We start from the raw sequence: 24,383 nt of genomic DNA on the forward strand, positions 1-24,383 counted from the left end.
CGTATGCGTGGTACGGACAGAGCGCACTGGAGCAATGTCTTTTCCTACAGGACTGGGTCATCTACAATACCAACTCGATCTGAATTGTTAATTGAAGGCAATACTCACACAGACATCCATGAATACTTTTTTTCACTTCCTCTTCACAAATTTTTCACTTCCTCTTCACAAAATACAACAACATAAATTACAGAAAACTCTGCAATAAATAAATAAAAACAATTGGAATTGCGATTTCTGCTGTCCACAAGGTAGACTATTCAGTGTTCCTTTGCACTTGCAAGATAAATTTGGTCATTGTAGTAAACTATAATGTCATCTAAAAAAATGTCTTCAAGCAAGTATACTAAAAATATATTGTGTATATTTCAATAGACGTTGCAGTTACTTGACTACTGGATTCTGTAAATAAACAATCACCACTCGATCTGAATTGCGAACACTTCTATCTGCAGTGTAGGCCAGGGAGAGCACTCAGCAAGGGCCCACAGCTACGTAACGTTGGCTTGAGCTGCCCACTTTTTCATAAGCGAAGCAAAAAAAGAGTGTGCGGAGCCTGTAATGATACGTATGCATGGTGCAGACAGTGCGCACTGGAGCAATGTCTATCTACAGGACTGCGTCATCTACAATAGCGACTCAATCTAAATTGTGAACACTGCTGTCTGAGTGTTAATTGAAGGCAGTATTATTATTATTATTATTATTAACAAATTTTGTACCGCGCACGGTTACCCAGGGGCATCCCAGCGCTTATAGAGACCTAGAGCAGGCTACTAATGGAGAACGGAAAGACGCTGCAATTATTCTGGAAAAAGATACGTTTTCAGATGTTTCCGGAACCTGAGAAAATTTGGGTCAGAACGTAGTGAGAATGGGAGGGAGTTCCAGGCGCGCGCTGTATGGACAGAAAAACTCCTGCCACCTGAACGGGCTCTCCTAATTCTCTTTATCTGAAGGAGGTGTTTGTTATCAGAGCGTAGAGCTCTTATGGGCTTATAGGGCCGAATCATGTCCTTCAGAATGGCTGGTCCTTTCCCCTGTATTCTCTTGTGGGCGATGCAGAGGGCCTTAAAGGTAACTCTCTCTCTGACAGGGAGCCAGTGGAGTGCTTTTAAAGCAGGCCTGGCTGACTGCCTGGCCAGAACGTTCCGCAGCAGCCTTGCTGCTGCGTTCTGCACTTGTTGCAGGATCTTGAACGTTGACTCCGGTGCTCCGAGAAAGAGCGCATTACTGTAGTCCAGGCGTGAGATGATTAGACCTTGGACTAACAGCTTCCGGGAGAGTTCTGGCAACAAGGGGAGACCCTTACGGGCCGACCGGAGCATTCCATAACACACGCCAGCGGTCTTCTTGGCGTGTGTCCTAAAGGACAAATCCGGCTCCAGCCAGACCAGCAGGCTCTTAATCTCCTTCTTTGGGTCAGGCGGGGGTGCCCATGCAGTTGGGCCAGCTGCTCGGCGAGAGTGCAAAACTTGACTGGCCCAAGATCATCAGCTCAGTTTTTGATCCGTTCAATTTGAGCGATGACCTGGACATCCAATCAAACACCTCTCTCAAGCATGAATGGAGCGTCTCAGGCTGATTCTCCAGCTGTGTCAGACCCACCACTAGCTGGGTGTCATCCGCATAGCTTATGGTCTTAAAGCCAAACGGAGACACCACACCCTCCAGGGGTGCCATATACACGTTAAATAACGTGGGGCTCAGGGATGAGCCCTGGGGCACCCCGCAATGAAGTGGGAGGGGAGGAGATTTTGAGTTTCCTTCCCAAACCTCGAAGGTACGCCCCTCCAGAAAGGAGGCCAACCATTCCAGGGCCACTCCTGTGACACCCGACTCAGCTAGGCGTTGTATCAGCACCCCAGGATTGACGGTATCGAAGGCCGCACTAAGGTCCAGGAGGATCACTGCCACTGACCCCCCTGCGTCCAAAGTGCTTCTGGCCTCCTCTACCACTGCTAGCAGAGCCGTGTCAATTCCATGACCCGGTCGGAATCCCGTTTGGGAGTCCCTCAACCGGCCATTCTCCTCAAGAAAGTTGGATAACTGACGATTAACCAACCTCTCGGCAACCTTGCTAACCCCTGGTAGCAAGGAGATGGGCCTGAAATTGGCCAGGTTCAGCGGGTCCAAGCCAGGCTTCTTCAGAAGCGCTTTAACGACCGCACTTTTCCAATCAGGCGGCACAGTCCCATGAGCGAAGGAGAGATTGACCAGATCGGTCAAAGGCTCTCCTATCGACAAGGCGGCCTGCTTTAAGTACCGCATTGGGACTGGGTCCCGAGGTGAGCCACTTTTCAAGCTCCCGAGGATCTTCAGTACTTCGCCTGAGGTTACAGGGCCAAATGAGGTCAATAGATTTTCCGACATGCTCAAGTCCTCAAAAAAGGCCGAGGTTCCCATCACCGGGGGGAGAGAACTAATAATGGTATCAATTTTATTCTTAAAATAAGTGGCTAATTCCAGACATTTTTCCTGTGGTCTGTCATGGACAAGAATGGGATCAGGCGGTTTAAGAAGCTCCTTCATCACTAGGAAGGCTTCCCTGGATGAGGACGCAGCGTGATTTACTCTCTCCCCATAAAAGGAGGCCTTTGCAGCGCGTATTGCAAGTTTATATGTCCTTAATTCCATGCGATATTTTTCCCTGCTATCTGTCTCCGGGTTCCTCCTCCATAATCTCTCCGCCCGTTTACAGTTCTTTCTTAGGGTTCTGAGCTCTAGGGTATACCATGGGGGGGGACCCCATTCTCTTATCCCTAATAAGCATCTTCTTGAGTGGAAGCACATGGTCCACTGCATTGGTCAGCCAGTTCCTCACCGTAGCATCTGCAGTCACTGGATCACAACCCTTCTCAGGCTGGGTGCCCTCCAAACTGTACTCATATAGACATCCATGAATACTTTTTCTCACTTACTCTTCACAAAATACAACATAAATTACAATAAATAAATCAAAACAATTCGAATTGCGATTTTTGCTGTCCACAATGTAGACTATTCAGTGTTCCTTTGCACTTGCAAAATAAATTTGGTCATTGTAGTAAACCTATAAGTCATCTAAAAAAATGTCTTCAAGCAAGTATACTAAAAGGATATTGTGTATATTTCAATAGACGTTGTAGTTACTGGACTACTTGATTCTTTAATTAAACAATCACCACTCTATCTGAATTGTGAGCCCTGCTGACCGCAGTGTAGGCCAGAAGCAGTATTCATTAACGCCGCACAGCCACGTACCGTTGAATTCAAAAGCATGGAGTTGGTTGCACCAGATTGGAGAAGGTACCCAGAAATCATCACAGACTTTAACTTCTAACATTCTCAATCATAGAATCAAGACCCCGTTTCACTGTTCGGACCTGCTGTACCACGGTGTACTCCACTGACTGGTGTCAACCAAGCACAATAATCATGTGCAACAGTTAGCTACGCAAGCACAGAATCTGATGCACCTCAACGGATGGAGTTCTATGAAAACCAAGCAGCATGTAATATCAACATCATCCATTGTGGGCTCAAGACACCGTTCCACTGTTGGGACCTAGAGTTGGTTGCACCCGGTTCGAAGGTGGTACACAGAAATAATCACAGACTTTAACTTCTGACATCCTCAATCATAGAATCAAGACCCTGTTTCACTGTTCGGACCTGCTGTACCGCGGTGTAGTCCAGCGAGTACCGTAAACCAAGCCCAATAATCCTGTACAGCAGTTAGCTACGGAAGCACAGAGTCTGATGCACCTCAACAGAGGGAGTACTGTGAAAACCAAGCAGCAGGTAATATCCAACATCGTCCATTGTGGGATCAAGACACCATTCCACTGTTAGGACCTAGAGTTGGTTGCACCTGGTCAAAGGGAGTACCTTCATCTCTCCTCTCAGATGCAGTTCTAACATCATCCATTGTGGGATCAAGACACCTTTCCACTGTTGGTACCTGTTCAACTACTGTGTCAGTAGCATACAGACCACTCCACGCTGCTGGGCCTCAGGCTGCGCGCTGTGTGCCTGTGTCGCGGTAGCCAGCGTTTATCTCAGGAGCCTTCCGAGATCACAGACCTCGGCCCAGGGGCTTCTGCCGGCACGTAGTGGGCCCTATTTCACATATGGTGGTGTCGAAAGGTGAACTGTGTGGCATATATGCGTCACAGCGGCCATGACGGTTTCTATGTACCAGCACGATGAGAGCATCATTCACGCAGACACCTTCGATTACGTGGGCAACCTCGTGGCGGTGTAAGCTGAGCAGACCTGGCAGACACGTTCGCCATTCCGTAAGAGAACCACACCCTGAGAAACGTGCCTTTTATTCATATCCCTACGCTAGCCTTGCGTACGCCTAGCCAGCCAAATACGCTAAACATTTGGGGGGGGCACGTATGCGCTACGTTTCTGTAATCTTCCCTACTGACTGTACTAGCATGGTAGCGTCCACTATCCACTTCCTTCCATACACCATCAGTGTATGTTGACATGTATATGTCTGTGCTCTGCATACTCAAGTATTTTCGGCACATGCCCTCGCCACTTTGCATTGTATACTTTTATAATCGAGAATCACTTGCCACCTTCGCACATACTTTGTTCCCATCTCGTCCCGCATTCTGCATTGTGTATTAGAGGTGCCATGCCATGTTTGGTTTGTATACATGGCTAGCCATGGTTCCCACAGTATGTAGTGTCATTTTGTCTGCTAGGTGTACATGGTGTTTGTCATGTTGTATGTGATTATACAAGGTAGCACGTTTATAAACTAGCAGTGGTTTCTTTGTCTTAAAGAGCATACAGAAGTTTTATCTCACAGGTGAAAACTGCGACCACAATGGCAGTCATTCATTACTATCCAAGAATGTCAAACTGCACGACGCTTCTAAGCTTGCAGCCACCAATCTTGCATGCTTTCTTAAAAGCACACCAACTCCCACAATTAGACCAGCATTCACACAGCTTTCTAATGGTAGTTATCTGCTTCTCAATAACATTCACTCCTACGGAATGTGAGTTGGCATACCGTATGTCTTTACTGTTTCAAACCGAGTAACTTTCTGTGACAATGTCTATTCCCAACCACACAAAGTAACTCCCAAACTTCAACTTGGCCTTCAATCCCTACTTTGAATACAGATTTCATTAAACTAACCAAACTGAAAGCGCTTTTGTTCAGAACAGAAGCGCCCCTCACGTCTGCAAAAGAAAATTATCGATTGCAGATAGCACGAACTTCAAGTAAAATACAGTCCCTTTTAAATATAAACCTTCCATTACAGTTTGTGAATTGTTACACAATTTTCAACGCATCTCGCACTCAAGGTCTGGCACACTTTTTTTAACATGGTCTCCTCCGGCCTTCTCACAGCCGTGCAAACTGTTTTTGGTATAATACCAGACTTCATTAATTCGATCATCTCTGGAATAACAGCAACAGTGCCCATAATTCTCGCTCTGTTTGCGGCCATCCTACTACTATTTTTGCTTGTAAAAAATGGCTGCTATGGTAACAACTATGTCCGATAGAATACGCCTCTAAGCAAAGCTACATCAATACCGTGAAAAAATGGAGCTACTTTTCGGCTGCCTGCCTCTATCTATTATCGGAGCCAGCTACAACATGACATTTATTTACACATATGCAATCTGCGTGCAACCATCTTTTTATTGTAAAACGTGCCCATTCGACTGGCGAATGGATCTATGCCTTGCCAACATCTCAACAATCGCTCCTGATATCCAGCAGGTAATGGAGTATCTTGCAAACCATGAACTTGATTGTTCAGGCAGTGGCGCAGTGGCGGATGGAACGCAAAAAGGTATCGTGGCAGAATAGGATTTCTGCGCAGCCGCGAAAGATCTCCTGCAACGTGCGACCTGTGACAACATCGCAGATTGCCTGCCAATTCAAATTGCCGCTCCAACATTCGAGGAACATTACTGTCCCTTTGAGGATATGAATTGGATCGCTTCCCTGTCACACGATGGAAAGAATGACCTCTTGGAGCATTACGCATCTCAAGGCGCTGAAGAACTTCCGGACTGCAATCTCCAAGACTTGTAAGAAACTCACGTTATTCTTGGATTGACTTTTTCCACTTTTTAGACTTTTTTCCTTTAATTTTTGGTAATACACTTCAATCGTACTACTTTCATATAATAACTTTCTAAGTATGCTCACACATTTCAACTCTGTTTTCATTATTGCCCCTTACGTCTCCACTCTAACCATGGGATCGGAGATGTATGGCCTATGCAAATACGCTATTTACTTGCTAAATTAGCCTAAATCCGACATCCATTTTGAAACCATGTCTATTCTTTGTGCACACATCTCTCTGCTTCCCTGTTATTCACCAAGCCCTTTCCTACAAATGTACTCTTCCTCAACCTGTGCTCACAAGCTGGCGATCAAGATAAAAAAACACGACATTGTTTAGGAACTGGTTGCCACAGTGTGGTAATCGTATCCTACCTTTATTTTAATTATACAATTTAGTCATTCATGTCTAATAGCTATTGTTCATGTCACATGGAACTGTAACATGTAATGTGGAATTCACTGATGCAGGAGCTTCGGTTTGAATACAGCAAAAGAGGTTGAAGTATGCCTCAGCTCGATGCCTTAGCTCTCTGCACAAGAATGTTTTTTTGAAACGCCGGTAGACAATAATGTAGGATTTGAAAAGAAGGGTAGCGAATGTGCTTCTCAGAAGCGCAATGTTTGTATTCCTCCTCAAAGTTCCAATGTGGGTAGAACTATTACCAATTCTGACACGCACCAGATTGAATCGACTGTACAACAGATTCCTGACTGTTCTACTGTTGATAATTTTATGTTACAAAAAAGCAGTACCAGGGTACCTAAAAAGTTTCATGATTACATTTTGCAATTTCTTTTTTTTCTTCTTTGTTTTCTTAAAGGATACATGTGGTAATCGTATCCTACCTTTATTTCCCTTATAGAATTTAGAGTCATTCAAGTCTAATAGGTATTGTTTATGTCACATGGCACTGTAACATGTAATGTGGAATGCACTGATACATGAGCTTACGTTTGAATCCAGCAGAACAGGTTAGAGTTTGCCTCAGCTGGATGCCTTAGCTCTTGCCCCAGTGGGTCCATTTAGGTCACTTAAATAAAGACACTTTTTATATAACTTTCTAACTCCATCGCTTTATTACACACAGCCACTTTCTTAGACACACCTGTTTTCACCACTTGTCTTCTGTGGCATTGCAACATTCTGCATTATATTCTTCCCGATTATTTCCTTATTCCTGCTTGCTAAAACCCTGCATTTCAGTCTTCAGACCGGTAGAGGTGAGTAGTTCGCTTCCCACTCCCTGTATAGCATAAACGCATACTAACACTACTTATACAGGTATGCTACAACGGCCAGAATACTACTGCACCCACAGAACATCACTTTACAGCACTCAGCTCACGGTTTAGGCGCACGCTTTCATCCCCGACTGTACCAGCCCGTCACCTCAGCACCATCTCACAGTGAGCAAAACAGCACTTTAACACCAGTAGGCGTACATACTTTCCTTCGGCCAGTAAGCTACAGTGCCCAGAGGACATCAGTTTACAGCACTCATCTCACGGTTTAGACGCAAGCTTTCATCCCTGACTATACAGACACCTCACCTAAGCACCATCTCACTCAAAAACAGCACTTTCACACCGGAAGGGGTAAATACTTCACTTCACACTCCCTGTATAGCACACCCTGAACACCCACCAGACGTTACAGTGCTCCTACCCTCCGCTTTCCTACTTTTTTTGCCCTTTTTCCCCTTACTCGCTTCAACAGAAACACAAAATAGCAGCGAACACTTTCTAGTTGCAACCGAGCACCCATACCACATGAGTTTACAGCACTAAACTCATGGTTTAGGTGCACGCTTTCATCCCCGAGTGTACCAGCACATCACCTCAGCACCATCTCACTGTGGGCTAAACAGCACTTTCACACCGGTAGGGGTAAATACTTCACACTCACTATATAGCACACCCTAAACATCCCACAGAGGTTATAGTGCTCCTATCCTCCGCTTTCCTACTTTTTTTCGGCCTTTTTTCCCCTTACTCGCTTCAACGGAAACACAAAATGGCGGCCACCACTTCCTAGTTACAACCGTTCGCAGCCAATAAACAGCAAGCTTGTGCTCGTAAAGCCTCAGCCAATCAGATGACAGAATTCCCAAATATCGATATTTTGTAAATTTCGATATTTCTCCAGAACTACTGAACCGATTGACACCAAATAAACAAAAGCGAGCTTTCTAGAACGAGACCCTTCTCCCTGCCAAATTTGGGGTAATTGCGTTCACCTGTTCGACCTGTAGCCTTGTCTAAAGTTTCCTATGGAAATTAACATGGAGAAAACATGTTTTGGGACCCCCCCTTTTATCTCGGCCCCCTCTTGATGAATCACCCCCAAACTTTCAACATAGGAGCTGATATGAACAGAGAATTAGTTTGAAAAGTTTCATGAAGATTCATCAAACAACGCCAAAGTTATAAGCAAAACAAAAAATGCTCTTCCTATGGAAACTTGGTCCTAACTATAACTACCTACTGGCGACCGCCAGTACGATATGGATATGGATATATATTATTCAAAATGAATAATGTGTGTATTTTCAGCGCACATAAGCAGATGTGTTTAGAAAAATGGTTGAATTTCCTAAATATATATTAAACATTTATATGAGTGACAAAACTCATATGGTATTGGGGAGTACTTATTACTAATATTAACTTATTGACTTATTGCTAGTGACATTGCAGCAATGGTTGTTTTGTGTTACCTATGTAGAGACATTTCACGTTGACAAATCATTTTTAGGTCGAGCCTAGAAGCGGCGCGCATGCGCTGCTCTAGGAATCGGCCTTTTGGAATCACTTCAGGGTTTGTAGAAGCTTGTGCGTGTGGTGCTTACAAACTATTGGCCTTTGCGCCTGGCTTCAGCACGCGATTGGCCAAAGGCGTGTGGATGTCCCAGCTTCTCGGGAAATGTTTACTCCCAGAGCGTTTTGCTCTCGGGAGCCAGCAGCGGCGCTCAGGGGCCATCTGTTTTGGTCAGGTTTCATTTCCAGACCTTGCAGAAGGTGCGTCCCCTCCACCCCACCTCCACAAAAGGTGGGCTGGGGGGGTTGTACCTGTGCTGGAGCCCTGGGGAATAACATGTGTTGCTGAGCTGGAGGCTGCCCGCACGGTCAGGGTCGGCCCCTTAGCAAGAGGTGAGGATGGAGAGGCAGGAGCCGAGGGGGAGTTGGGGCAGCGGTTTACTTCGGGGGCAGCGGAGCGTTAGTGACCATAGAGGCTCGTGCAATGAAGGAGAGTGACACAGGAACGCATGAATGTTAACTGACAGTGATCCCATTACTCAAGAGCATCTGTGCACAGATTTGAGTCAGTGACACATAAACGTCCTGCTGTTGCCCTGACACTGACTGGTTGGCAAATGATATCTGATTGTGCACTGGCACGAGTTTGTGAACTGATACTGATTTCAGTGATGTGTGCTCTGACACTGGTTTCTTGTAACACAGGCTTCTGATTGTGCAGTGTCACGGTCGTAATGACTCAAACATTAGATAGTTCACTGTAAAATGTGTGGGTGACACAAGGAATTCTTATTTTGCACTGACACTATGACTCGAGAACATTGCACTGACACCGACTCGTGACTCGACGTCTGTTTGTGTAATGATAGCCTTGTATAATATCATTTTAAATGGTAAGGAATAAACCTGAATAAAATATTGGATTAAAATAAATGGAGTGAAATATGGAATACTGAGTACGTGTCGGAATCGGATACAAATGAGCATGAGGCTGGGCAACTCCTGTGACACGGCTACAGACGTGTCACAACTTTGTAAAACTATTTCAATTCGTGCACTAAAAGGAACGGAGCGCACAAAAATGGAGTGGATGCACGCTAAAACAGAGAAAAGAGATTACAGAACAAAAAAGCCAAAAAACAGGGAGTGCTGCAGATTCTCTTGCAATGCATCTTAATAATGTACAGTATTTAAGCATCACTTATGCATAGGACTGTCACCTATATACTTAATGCCCTGTACAGTATTTACGTTTGCTTACAGAGAGCAGCAAATGTTAGGATAGTCGTCTTGTATTTTATTTAGTTGGTTAATTCACATAGCCAATAGGTCTTGCCTTTGGGACCTTATAAGTGTTTACCCATGCAACAGTTGATGATGTTGCACCAAGGATATTGTACTGCATAACTAAATACTTATAAGATCCCAAAGGCAAGACCTATTGGCTATGCCAATGCTGGTTTACATTACTGCTGGCAACCATGTCTGATGTACTGAGGTGATACTTGATGGTAATGTTGCACAGGGTGGCCACTAAAATAACCTGGTCTGATGTAGTTACTATTGCATCTCTAGTAATATTAGTAGTTCAGGAGAATTTCCATTGAACATAAGTAGCTCTTGTTACAGAAAAGTTGGAGGGCCCCTGGTCTAAACAACTAAAACTCAATGAGACTGAGCTCCCTGCCACATAGACTATGTTTTACCATGGCCATCCGCCTGAGAACAGTGGACAGAAAAAATTAATCTTAGGTATCACAAGCATACACTATCTTTTGAGTGATGAGATTTGGTCAAGTTTTCAATTACTTTGTGCACAACAAAAGGTTTTGCTTTGCATGTTTACAAGCAAATGTATACATAAAAAGGATATTGTATTTTTCCATTCTCCATAGTCAGGTGCCATACAAAGAGATTGCCGACTTCATCGAGGCAGGCCAGCAGGCTGGAGTTGAGGTGAGCAAAGGCCAAGTCTGTCACACTGCCCATGATGCCTTTCAGCAAGATTCGCTCAGCTGTGGTGACACTCAAGACCCGAACCATGGCAGATCCATTTGCACCTGAAAACAAGAGCGTCAGTTACTGAAAAGGAACAAATAAGACTTTTTAATTGCAGCACAACACCTCTACCACAGAAAGGCATTAGGAGCACTGCCACGGCATTGGCATTGCAATATCTGAAATAAGCAGCTCAAATAATAACTTCAATAAATAAATTTGATCAAAATATGACAAAATGGAGCATCTTGTTACCAATGTTATCAACACTTGTAACAGGCTGCTTGCTTAGTTCCTTGGTCGGTATTGGTGCCATTGCTGAGGTATAACACTATGTATGGTGTTCCTGAGTGATTTTGGGCTGAGTGATGTGGTGATGTCCCAGAGTGATGTGGTGGTGTCCCAGAGTGATGTGGTGGTGTCCCAGAGTGATGTGGTGGTGTCCCAGAGTGATGTGGTGGTGTCCCAGAGTGATGTGGTGGTGTCCCAGAGTGATGTGGTGGTGTCCCAGAGTGATGTGGTGGTGTCCCAGAGTGATGTGGTGGTGTCCCAGAGTGATGTGGTGGTGTCCCAGAGTGATGTGGTGGTGTCCCAGAGTGATGTGGTGGTGTCCGGGAGTGATGTGGTGGTGTCCCAGAGTGATGTGGTGGTGTCCCAGAGTGATGTGGTGGTGACCCAGAATGATGTGGTGGTGACCCAGAATGATGTGGTGGTGTCCCAGAATGATGCGGTGGTGTCCCCGAGTGATGCGGTGGTGTCCCCGAGTGATGCGGTGGTGTCCCCGAGTGATGCGGTGGTGTCCCCGAGTGATGCGGTGGTGTCCCCGAGTGATGCGGTGGTGTCCCCGAGTGATGTGGCGGTGTCCCCGAGTGATGTGGCGGTGTCCCCGAGTGATGCGGCGGTGCCCCTGAGTGATGCGGTGGTGCCCCTGAGTGATGTGGTGGTGTCCCCGAGTGATGTGGTGGTGTCCCCGAGTGATGTGGCGGTGTTCCTGAGTGATTTTGGGCTGAGTGATGTGGTGATGTCCCAGAGTGATGTGGTGGTGTCCCAGAGTGATGTGGTGGTGTCCCAGAGTGATGTGGTGGTGTCCCAGAGTGATGTGGTGGTGTCCCAGAGTGATGTGGTGGTGTCCCAGAGTGATGTGGTGGTGTCCCAGAGTGATGTGGTGGTGTCCCAGAGTGATGTGGTGGTGTCCCAGAGTGATGTGGTGGTGTCCCAGAGTGATGTGGTGGTGTCCCAGAGTGATGTGGTGGTGTCCCAGAGTGATGTGGTGGTGTCCCAGAGTGATGTGGTGGTGTCCCAGAGTGATGTGGTGGTGTCCCAGAGTGATGTGGTGGTGTCCCAGAGTGATGTGGTGGTGTCCCAGAGTGATGTGGTGGTGTCCCAGAGTGATGTGGTGGTGTCCCAGAGTGATGTGGTGGTGTCCCAGAGTGATGTGGTGGTGTCCCAGAGTGATGTGGTGGTGTCCCAGAGTGATGTGGTGGTGTCCCAGAGTGATGTGGTGGTGTCCCAGAGTGATGTGGTGGTGACCCAGAATGATGTGGTGGTGACCCAGAATGATGTGGTGGTGTCCCAGAATGATGTGGTGGTGACCCAGAATGATGCGGTGGTGTCCCAGAATGATGCGGTGGTGTCCCAGAATGATGCGGTGGTGTCCCTGAGTGATGCGGTGGTGTCCCTGAGTGATGCGGTGGTGTCCCTGAGTGATGCGGTGGTGTCCCTGAGTGATGCGGTGGTGTCCCTGAGTGATGCGGTGGTGTCCCTGAGTGATGCGGTGGTGTCCCTGAGTGATGCGGTGGTGTCCCTGAGTGATGCGGTGGTGTCCCTGAGTGATGCGGTGGTGTCCCTGAGTGATGCGGTGGTGTCCCTGAGTGATGCGGTGGTGTCCCTGAGTGATGCGGTGGTGTCCCTGAGTGATGCGGTGATGTCCCTGAGTGATGCGGTGGTGTCCCTGAGTGATGCGGTGGTGTCCCTGAGTGATACGGTGGTGTCCCTGAGTGATACGGTGGTGTCCCTGAGTGATACGGTGGTGTCCCTGAGTGATACGGTGGTGTCCCTGAGTGATACGGTGGTGTCCCTGAGTGATACGGTGGTGTCCCTGAGTGATACGGTGGTGCCCCTGAGTGATGCGGTGGTGCCCCTGAGTGATGCGGTGGTGCCCCTGAGTGATGCGGTGGTGCCCCTGAGTGATGCGGTGGTGCCCCTGAGTGATGCGGTGGTGCCCCTGAGTGATGCGGTGGTGCCCCTGAGTGATGCGGTGGTGCCCCTGAGTGATGCGGTGGTGCCCCTGAGTGATGCGGTGGTGCCCCTGAGTGATGCGGTGGTGCCCCTGAGTGATGCGGTGGTGCCCCTGAGTGATGCGGTGGTGCCCCTGAGTGATGCGGTGGTGCCCCTGAGTGATGCGGTGGTACCCCTGAGTGATGCGGTGGTACCCCTGAGTGATGCGGTGGTGCCCCTGAGTGATGCGGTGGTGCCCCTGAGTGATGCGGTGGTGCCCCAGAGTGATGTGGTGGTGTCCCAGAGTGATGTGGTGGTGTCCCAGAGTGATGTGGTGGTGTCCCAGAGTGATGTGGTGGTGTCCTCGAGTGATGTGGTGGTGTCCTCGAGTGATGTGGTGGTGCCCCCGAGTGATGTGGTGGTAACCCTGAGTGATGTGGTAGTGCCCCTGAATGATGTGGTGGTGCCCCTGAGTGATGTGGTGGTGCCCCTGAGTGATGTGGTGGTGCCCCTGAGTGATGTGGTGGTGCCCCTGAGTGATGTGGTGGTGCCCTTGGGTGATGTGGTGGTGCCCTTGGGTGATGTGGTGGGAGTGAGGTGGCGGTGTCCCCGAGTGATGTGGCGGTGTCCCCGAGTGATGTGGCGGTGTCCCCGAGTGATGTGGCGGTGTCCCCGAGTGATGTGGCGGTGTCCCCGAGTGATGTGGCGGTGTCCCCGAGTGATGTGGCGGTGTCCCCGAGTGATGTGGCGGTGTCCCCGAGTGATGCGGTGGTGCCCCCGAGTGATGCGGTGGTGCCCCTGAGTGATGCGGTGGTAACCCTGAGTGATGTGGTAGTGCCCCTGAGTGATGTGGTGGTGCCCCTGAGTGATGTGGTGGTGCCCCTGAGTGATGTGGTGGTGCCCCTGAGTGATGTGGTGGTGCCCCTGAGTGATGTGGTGGTGCCCTTGGGTGATGTGGTGGTGCCCTTGGGTGATGTGGTGGGAGTGAGGTGGCGGTGTCCCCGAGTGATGTGGCGGTGTCCCCGAGTGATGTGGCGGTGTCCCCGAGTGATGTGGCGGTGTCCCCGAGTGATGTGGCGGTGTCCCCGAGTGATGTGGCGGTGTCCCCGAGTGATGTGGCGGTGTCCCCGAGTGATGTGGCGGTGTCCCCGAGTGATGCGGCGGTGCCCCTGAGTGATGCGGTGGTGCCCCTGAGTGATGCGGTGGTGCCCCTGAGTGATGCGGTGGTGCCCCTGAGTGATGCGGTGGTGCCCCTGAGTGATGCGGTGGTGCCCCTGAGTGATGCGGTGGTGCCCCTGAGTGATGTGGTGGTGCCCCTGAGTGATCTGGTGGTGCCCCCGAGTGATCTGGTGGTGCCCCTGAGTGATGTGGTGGTGCCCCTGAGTGATGTGGTGGTGCCCTCGGGTGACGTGGTGGTGTCCTTTTAAATATACATAAAAGGCATTGTTATTTGTAATGATTGAGAGACAGGAGCAGTGCTGTGCGCCACAATTATTAGATGTTTTTCGTGAAGTCTGGGTGGTCGAGGGGGAGGAGGTTTTAGTGTGCAGGAAATGTTTTTGATACAGTTGTGGGTGCCTGTGTGCGTGCAGTGGACCTGGAAAATTAGTGACATGCACGCACATTTATATGTGCCTAATGGCTGAGTAGGACGTGTTTATTATTAACTACAGTGCATGTGTATTGACCCCAGAAGGATGAAAGGCACAGTGGCCCACCGGGATTTGAACCTTTGACCATTAGTTCAAACACTTGTGAAGCAGAGGCATTACTCCACAGCATAGATACCTACTAATAGCAGGTGAGATTCCCCAGTGTACCACTGTATGAGTGGGTGTGCAGACTAAGGAACAGGAGCATTGTTGTGCGCCCTGTGGCATGGGGTGTTATCCGTAGAGTGTATGTGTCCGTGCGCTGCTATGAGCATGCAGACCGAGTGACAGGAGCAGTGCTTTGCGCCACAATTATTAGATGTTTTTCGTGGAGTTTGGGTGTTCAGGGGGAGGAGATTTTAGAGTGCGGGACATGTTTTTGATACAGTGGTGTAAGCCTGTGTGCTTCATACTGGACTCCTCCCTGTTGATGACCAGACAAGTCAACGCCGTCTCATCTTCATGCTTCAACACCCTGCGCATGCTCCGCAAGATCTTCAGATGGATCCCCACTGAAACCAGGAAGACCGTCACCCAGGCACTCGTCACCAGCCGACTGGACTTCGGGAACACCCTCTACGCCGGAACCACAGTCAAACTTCAAAAAAGACTCCAACGCATCCAGAACTCCTCTGCACGACTCATCCTGGACATCCCCCGACACAGCCACATCACCGGATACCTGAGAGACCTGCACTGGCTCCCCGTCAGCAAGAGAATCACGTTCAGACTCCTCACCCACGCACACAAGGCTCTCCACGACCTGGGCCCCAAGTACCTCAACGACCGCCTTACCTTCTACACGCCCACCCGCCAGCTACGATCGACCAGCCACGCCCTCGCCACCGTACCACGCATCCGCAGAGCCACCGCTGGAGGAAGATCCTTCTCCTACCTGGCAGCCAAGACTTGGAACTCCCTCCTCACCCACCTACGGCGAACACGAGACCATCTCTCCTTCAGGAAGCAGCTCAAGACCTGGCTGTTCGAGCAGTAACTTACCCCCCTCCCCCAGCGCCTTGAGACCCTCCCGGGTGAGTAGCGTGCTCTACAAATGCTGTGGTTGATTGATTGATTGTGCGTGCAGTGGACCTGGAAACTGAGTGCCATGAGTGATGATGTGCGCCTTGTGGCGTGGGGTGTCATCCATTGAGTGTGTGTCCGTGACTGGCATGGGTGCCGACTGCGGACTTAAAAGATGTAAATAAAGATATTTCCCAGGTAGAGACGACCCAGATGCCTGTCTGAAGCAGGGCCGGTGCTTGTTATTTCAACCGCACAGTGCTTTTGACTTTTACCCATTCTGTGACTAGGGGGAAATGCATTGGTACATAAGGGCCTTGCTAACAGGGCAGACTTAGGCACAATTCAAACACATTCTTTGCATCGACCTGGAATAAAGAGAGACAAATTAAAGCCGAGCCAGGTGCTATCCTGTGGTCTACAGGTTAAATTCACATACCTGCAGCCAGCGCAGGGTGCCGCCAAGCTATCTCACCGAAACGGGATATTACAATTGAAATTTAAAAGCGGAAAGGAATAGGAACAGAATTGCGGTTTGACAGAGGGCACTACTTCCGAAAATCTCTGCAGCAGGGCCGCTCGCGCACAGTCACCCCACTCATTAGCGCGCCCCTCTGCGCAGCACGCTAGCGGCGGATGCGGCCTGCACACAGAACCGCAGTCTGCTTCAGGAAGAGGTGTGAAAAGTTAATTCTGACGCCGAAAGTTCTGTGTGGGCTGAGCAGCAGCTCCTGTCGCGCTTCTCACCTCCGCCGAGAAGCAGACACAACCGTTTCCACGTGCTTCCCATCCCACACGCACCCGTGGCCAGAACGGCCATCTCCCCCCCTCAGTGGGTTTTCCAAAAAAAGCACTGTGTGATGACAGGTCTGGGATAAGGCCCGTCCCTGCTTCTCTGCAGTGTGTTCCCTCATCCTACAGCGCATACAGGAATTGGTCCAGAGGCCCGCGCGCGCCACTGATGAAGCCCAAAATATATGGCAGGGGGTCACAGTACAGTTGGCCCAACCACAGTGCGGTCTTCAATCCCATTTTGGGTGCAAACGCGCATCTGTGTCAAAAACAGGATTACAAGTAGACCTGGGCAACATTGTATTTACGTTGGCGAACTTCATAAAATGTGTGATCTTTTAGTTAAGAGAAATGTGCATCATTTTTCACTTCTATTTTTAACTTTCTGTTCCAACCCGCCTCCTACAGGTATCTTGCAAGACTTTTTTTACGCAAAGCACAGACTTGTACGAATGAAGTTACGTGAGAAACCACATTGCACATTAAACTAGAAAGCACCGGAGAGTTGATGGTGGCGTATAAAAGTGCCCATCAATCATTAGTTCACTCATTCACGGACTCAGTTTCTAGAAAAAAACTGGTTTTCATCATGTATAGATGGTCAAATAGTGAAGCTACTCACCCCCGGGAATCAGTTATGATCGTGCGAAGATGCCAACACTGCATTTAGCTCATGCCGGGTAGAGGCACTGTTGCTGTGCTCAGGCGCAGCGAGCGCGCGGAGCTGTTAAGTGTGCGCAGGCGCGGTGAACCTGTGCCGGAGCTCGCAGACCTCTCGTTCCTTTCACCCGTGTCCGGGCGGAACAGCCTTCGGTGAGGACGGAGCCAAGGGTCCACCGAGGTGAGTGTGGGGGCCAGGACAGGAGTGGGGACAATCGGTCAGGTCCTGGAGCTGGGCTCGGGGTGGGGAGGCATGGGGCTCTCTGGTAGTTTCCAGGGTGTGGAGGGTCCTCCTGTCAGCCACTTCGGGGTGCTCGTGGGTAGGCCCGGAGCAGGCAAGGCAAGGCTGTCGTGACGGGTCTGTTCACCTGTAGGGATTGTAAGTGGCAGCGCCTCTCTGCCTCGGTGATGGGTGACCCTGGGTTCCGGGTGTGTTGCGCAATGAGTTCCCAGGAAGTGTGTGTGCGTGTGCGTGTGCGTGTGTGTGTGTGTGCGTGTGTCTGTGTCTGTGTCTGTGTGTACGTGCCTGCCTGCCTGCGTGTCTTTTACAAACAACAAGGGACCCCAATAGTATCAGCGAGGGACCCTGGGGAGCTTATTATACAAACACAACAATGGTCCCAAGCAAGGAGACAGAGGATAGTTGAAAATAAATATAGACCCAGTCAGTTCTATATTGGTGAAGACCTGCCCAGCCGGACAGAGGTCTTCAAAGTTTATACTTAATTAGGAGTTTATAACACAACGTAATACCTTCAACAATTCACGTGTGTGGGGCACAAGCCTGTACCCAACCACAACAATACATAGACACAGACAACACATGAAAGGGCTTGCAAGGCAAGAGCAGCAGTTTCTGTAGAATTCCAATCATACAGAAAAAATTTTGTAGGTACCATTACATAGCATTGCATAAAGATTCATTACACAAGTATATGGTACTAAAGGTCGACGGCGTTTCGGACCCCCTACTAAATCATGGGGTCCATCATCAGGACAAAACAATAATTGCCTTTTAATATAAGCCTCTTTTGCCTATGGAAGGAAGGAGGGCGGAACAGAAGTACATTTAGTTTAACCAAATACATATTATTATCCAAACAATTGGTGACAATTGTGTAGTGATTATACTAATAACCGTGGTATACGAGGTGGTCTATTCATCAACGTCTGTATATAAATTGTGGTGAGGGTTCACAAAAAACGCGAGTGATATTTACACTAAAGTGTTCACATGCGTGCGACCGAGTGACAGGAAACACAATTTTCTAGTGATACTTGGTAGCAGGCATACAACTATAATGTCCGATTTGTGAAGTGAGTTGCTGAGTTATTTGTAAGGGACAGCAATGAGCAATTGTATCAGTGCCAAACGTAACCGGCGCAGTGATAGAGGTAAGTTTCAGAGATAACTTTCATTCAAGAAAATTGCGTGGGCTCACCACAAGGCGTATTGGTGAGAAGCTCACAAGCGAGCTTTACGTAAATTCGGGCCAGCAGGGCCAAGGTCTGGGATGATTATGCCAGGGACTTGGTTAACTAGACAAAGGGAAATTATGCAGTTAAATTTCAGCAAGGTACAACCTGGGTTGAGGAGGACAAATCGCTACTGTGCTAAGGAGGACAATTCGCTGCTGTGACCGGGGGCCCAATTAATTCCGGGGGTTGGTCACGTTATGTTGCTTAGGGCAGGACTCAGGGGGAAAAAAACCATATAGTGGGCTCGTTTACCGAGAAAGAGTTAATTTTCTTATGGTCTCGGGCCCAGGGGCGGAGCATACGTAGTGCCTTATTTCCGTTTGGTACCTAAATTAATCAAGGAACAGTTTTAGATACCAGAATGGGGTTACCAATGGGACGTTTAACCCGAAGGGAGCGGAAGCTTACCGCAATCCGAATAGTACCGGCAACGCCGTGTCGCGCTGGGGTCATGGAGCCAGGAGTGGCCTGTGGAGGATTAAATAGAGCCCGTTAGAAAAACCGGGCTTAATTTTGGAGAATCAGGGCAGCGTGGGCATAGAGCAAGGTGCAGTCTTACCGGGTCAGTCGGCTGGAGTCGAGTTCCTGGCTGGAGGTGTCATGTGACCGACACCATTATAACGAGGATGGCCATTGGAGCTGGTTGGGGGCATAAAAATAGAAGAGGGACTGCGGGACAGTAACCATATTAGGGGTGGTGGTTACTCGTTGTATGGAAGATGGTCATGGGCGAGGAAATATAGATAGAGGACAGATACAAAGTGCAGAAAGTGCAACCATGTGACATTTGTGACAATAAAAACTATTTGCAAAGTACATTAAGCCATGGAGGGGCATTTTGGTAGCATTTTAAGTACACAGATTTTTATCCAATTGAGTTCCTTAGAGAGGAGTTCGTAAGAGTGCAGAGCAAGGTCAAATTAAAGTGGTCCATTCCTCTTGCTGGTTAAGTCCAGAGTTAAGACTGTCAGTCCTTATTATCCATTTTAGCTCTTCCTTGTTGAGCATTAGATTGAGGTCACCGCCTCGAGGTGGTATTGTCACTTGATTTATCACTGTCCACCGAATATCATTTTCTGTGTGTTGCTTGGAGGTGAAATGCTCGACCAAGGGGGCATTAGGAGTCCTGCATCGTATTCTGCTTCTGTGTTGGGATATTCGGAGCTTGATTTTTTGTTTGGTCTGTCCCACATAAATGAGATCACAGGGGCATAGGATAGCGTATATAACATTGCAGCTGTTACAGTTGGTGAATGTTTTCAATACATTTTTAATCTCCTTAAATACAAATTCTTTGCCCTCAATAGTAAAATCACATACCACACATGAACCACACTTAGAATGGCCCTTAAGAGGTGTTGTGGCCCAGTGGTCATCAATCGTTCTTTTTAGGGGAGTAGTGGATGGAAGAGCTGCTCTCACTAGATGGTCTTTAATGTTTTTGCTTTTTTTAAAAGCAAAAAGTGGACGTTCCCAATTTAGTTGGCCCGAATTTAGAATATGCCAATTCTTTTTTATAGTTTTCTTGATTTTATTTGAGACAGCGGAGAAGGTCGTCACACAGACCAGTTTGTCTGTGGTTGGCTTGGGTTTTTGTTCCAAGAGGGCATCGCGCGGGCAGTACCATGCGCGTTTCATAGAGTTCTTAATGAGGAGGCGAGGGTAGCCCCTTTGTTTCAGTTTGGCAGCTAGAATACTGGCCTCAGAGAAATAGTCCTCTTTGTGAAAGCTATTCCTTCTCAAGCGAAGGAACTGTGAATAGGGCAAGCTATCTTTCAATGCCCTGGGGTGACAACTACTGTAGCTCAGTAGGGTGTTTCTCTCTGTTGGTTTGCGGTATAGAGATGTATAGAGTAGACCATCCTTGTGTTGAATGTTTAGGTCTAAGAAAGGGATGTTCGTTTTGCTGTGGGTAAGAGTAAATGTCAAGCCACTGCAGTTATTATTAAGCCAATGTAGTAGGGCAGGAAATGTGTCAGTGTCACCACCCCAAATCATGAAGATGTCATCTATGTAACGTCTCCATGTGGTTAAATAGATTACTGTCAACGAGGATAGTATTGCATTCAAGCCAATCCATATAAAGAATGGCTAGGGTGGGAGCAAAAATTGCTCCCATGGAGGTGCCACGGACCTGTTGGTAATATTGATTGTCATATGTGAAGAAATTTTGTGTGAGACAAATTTCGAGCAGTTGTATTAGAAACAATGTGGGTACCCTATGAGGGCGTATTCTTTGGTCAAGGATTGCCTCCATCACAGAAAGGGACTCTCTCTGTGGTGTATTCGTATATAACGATTCGACGTCGAGGGAACACAAGGTCTCGGTGGCGTGATTGAAGGGGTAATTTTCAACAAGATTTATCATATGTGTACTATCTTTTATATAGCACCTGGTGACTGGAACAAAGTCTTTCAAGAAAAAGTTTACATAATGACCCAATGGTTCCAATACCGAACCGCATCCTGACACAATCGGGCAGCCAGGAGGCTGGTCAAGCCTTTTGTGCACTTTCGGGAGGGTGTAAATAACTGGGGTTCTTGGAGTGAGAGTATTTAGAAAATCATACTCATGTTTGGTCAAATAACCATTTTCCAAGGCATCCGTGGTAATCACTCTGATTAAGGCTTGGATTTCCCTGGTGGGATTGGTGGGAAGTCTACAATAGTGGTCAGTGTTGGATACTTGACGAAATAGTTTGTCCTTGTAGTTATCAATATTTTGTAACACAATCCCACCACCCTTATCTGCTGGCTTGATAATTAGGTTGGAGTTATTTTTGAGTGTGGAAATGGCAGATTTCTCTTCTAGAGAAATGTTGTACGGTATGAAAATGTGCGATTTTGCTTAATCAGAGGTTTCCTTAAGGACTACTTTTTCAAAGGTTATAACCTCCTTAGGTATCATGCCTGCCGTAGGGGAAAATTTGGAGGGTGGCCTGAAAGGTGTAATCACAGGTTTTGGTTCAGTAGGGTTGAGTTCAAAAAAAGCTCGTAGTCTGATTTTACGGAAAAAAAGTCATAAGTTCAGACTGTAAGTCAAGGAAGTCGGGATAGGTTGTAGGAACAAAAGAGAGGCCTTTACTCAGGATAGATATTTCCTGGGAAGAGAGCGTGTGACTAGAGAGGTTGAACAAAGGGATGGTGAGTTCTGTGTTCGGGGCCTCTGTTACCATTGGTAAAACCTGTTCCGGGTTTGACACTCCCCGGGAGGGTTCTGCCATCGTGTTTGTTGCTTCACCCGGCCTTTCCTGGGGGGGTTCTTGTTGGCCTCTGGCTAAAAAATGATTTTGATGACGAGGGGGTCCGCCACTCGGGCCTTCCCCGGCGTCTGAGTTATCTGAAGAATCTGCTGATGAATCAGTAAATCCAACAACCGTATTCCTTCTGTTAAACCGCCCCCAAGGTCTCGGTGTGAATTGGTTTTGATTAAGATTACGGTTAGTATAGAAGTCCTTCTGAAGGTAGGGGTATGCACGTTTAGGAGTAAATGATTTGATATCTTTCTTAACCTTATTGGCCTTCTTATTTTGTTCTATCCTGTGGAATTCCTGTACAGTCTTCTCGATTTTTTCAAGGAGTTTCTTTGCCTCAGTATTAGTATTTTTATCCGATATGTGTTTTTCTAGATCTTTAATGATCTCACCTAGTTTTTTAAGTTCCTCAGAGGCTGTTTCAATTCCTAAGGCAAGCCAATGCCTAGAGCAGGTGGTTCCTATATTGCTAAACTCTAGGATATATTTGGGGTTGTCGGTGAAGACCCCCGGTATATTTCGAACCTGGAGGCCTAGTGGGATAGTGTTAGATCTTAAATAGTCTGTGAGCATAATAGTCATTAGTTCCAGACGGACGAATTTTTTCTTTTGTTTGTCTAAATCATCACTTAGATTTGAGCTTGCGGCTGCAGAGGGTTCCTCTAGGTCAGTGAATAAAGAGGGGCCTTCACAGATCTTTTTAATGTACTCTACTGAGTATAGGGGGGCGTCGTCAGACATAACAGTGTAGTGAAAGGGGAGATGTACTATTGTGTCGTGTGTGTGACGGGGCAGTGGTGTGGATCAACAAAAGGTGGAAGGGAGGGGAGGACCCACTTAGGTGAAGTGGAAGGGAACAAAGACCCTTGCAATCCAGCGATTGCGCACAGTATCTTTTACAAACAACAAGGGACCCCAATAGTATCAGCGAGGGACCCTGGGGAGCTTATTATACAAACACAACAATGGTCCCAAGCAAGGAGACAGAGGATAGTTGAAAATAAATATAGACCCAGTCAGTTCTATATTGGTGAAGACATGCCCAGCCGGACAGAGGTCTTCAAAGTTTATACTTAATTAGGAGTTTATAACACAACGTAATACCTTCAACAATTCACGTGTGTGGGGCACAAGCCTGTACCCAACCACAACAATACATAGACACAGACAACACATGAAAGGGCTTGCAAGGCAAGAACAGCAGTTACTGTAGAATTCCAATCATACAGAAAAATTTTTGTGGGTACCATTACATAGCATTGCATAAAGATTCATTACACAAGTATATGGTACTAAAGGTCGACGGCGTTTCGGACCCCCTACTAAATCATGGGGTCCATCATCAGGACAAAACAATAATTGCCTTTGAATATAAGCCTCTTTTGCCTATGGAAGGAAGGAGGGGGGAACAGAAGCACATTTAGTTTAACCAAATACATATTATTATCCAAACAAATGGTGACAATTGTGTAGTGATTATACTAATAACCGTGGTATACGAGGTGGTCTATTCATCAACGTCTGTATATAAATTCTCTGCAGCAGGGCCGCTCGCGCACAGTCACCCCACTCATTAGCGCGCCCCTCTGCGCAGCACGCTAGCGGCGGATGCGGCCTGCACACAGAACCGCAGTCTGCTTCAGGAAGAGGTGTGAAAAGTTAATTCTGGCGCCGAAAGTTCTGTGTGGGCTGAGCAGCAGCTCCTGTCGCGCTTCTCACCTCCGCCGAGAAGCAGACACAACCGTTTCCACGTGCTTCCCATCCCACACGCACCCGTGGCCAGAACGGCCATCTCCCCCCTCAGTGGGTTTTCCAAAAAAAGCACCGAGTGATGACAGGTCTGGGATAAGGCCCGTCCCTGCATCTCTGCAGTGTGTTCCCTCATCCTACAGCGCATACAGGAATTGGTCCAGAGGCCCGCGCGCGCCACTGATGAAGCCTAAAATATATGGCAGGGGGTCACAGTACAGTTGGCCCAACCACAGTGCGGTCTTCAATCCCATTTTGGGTGCAAACGCGCATCTGTGTAAAAAACAGGATTACAAGTAGACCTGGGCAACATTGTATTTACGTTGGCGAACTTCATAAAATGTGTGATCTTTTAGTTAAGCAAAATGTGCATCATTTTTCACTTCTATTTTTAACTTTCTGTTCCAACCCGCCTCCTACAGGTATCCTGCAAGACTTTTTTTACGCAAAGCACAGACTTGTACGAATGAAGTTACGTGAGAAACCACATTGCACATTAAACTAGAAAGCACCAGAGAGTTGATGGTGGCGTATAAAAGTGCCCATCAATCATTAGTTCACTCATTCACGGACTCAGTTTCTAGAAATAAAACTGGTTTTCATCATGTATAGATGGTCAAATAGTGAAGCTACTCACCCCCGGGAATCAGTTATGATCGTGCGAAGCTGCCAACACTGCATTTAGCTCATGCCGGGCAGAGGCAC

At 47.8% G+C, this 24,383-nt stretch overlaps 1 protein-coding gene across 1 annotated transcript in view; it reads right to left on the bottom strand.

The window, feature by feature from the left end:
• The window catches only part of EDC4 (enhancer of mRNA decapping 4), an 841,744-nt gene that overhangs the window by 711,183 nt on the left and 106,178 nt on the right, over window positions 1-24,383 (bottom strand). Inside the window, exon 5 of the mRNA XM_086945254.1 lies at window positions 10,727-10,914. Coding sequence (XP_086801380.1) covers window positions 10,727-10,914 — 188 coding nt within the window. The remainder of the gene's footprint in view (window positions 1-10,726; window positions 10,915-24,383) is intronic.

This window comes from Lissotriton vulgaris, chromosome 12, assembly GCF_964263255.1.
Source record: "Lissotriton vulgaris chromosome 12, aLisVul1.2, whole genome shotgun sequence".
NCBI classification, from domain to species: domain Eukaryota; kingdom Metazoa; phylum Chordata; class Amphibia; order Caudata; family Salamandridae; genus Lissotriton; species Lissotriton vulgaris.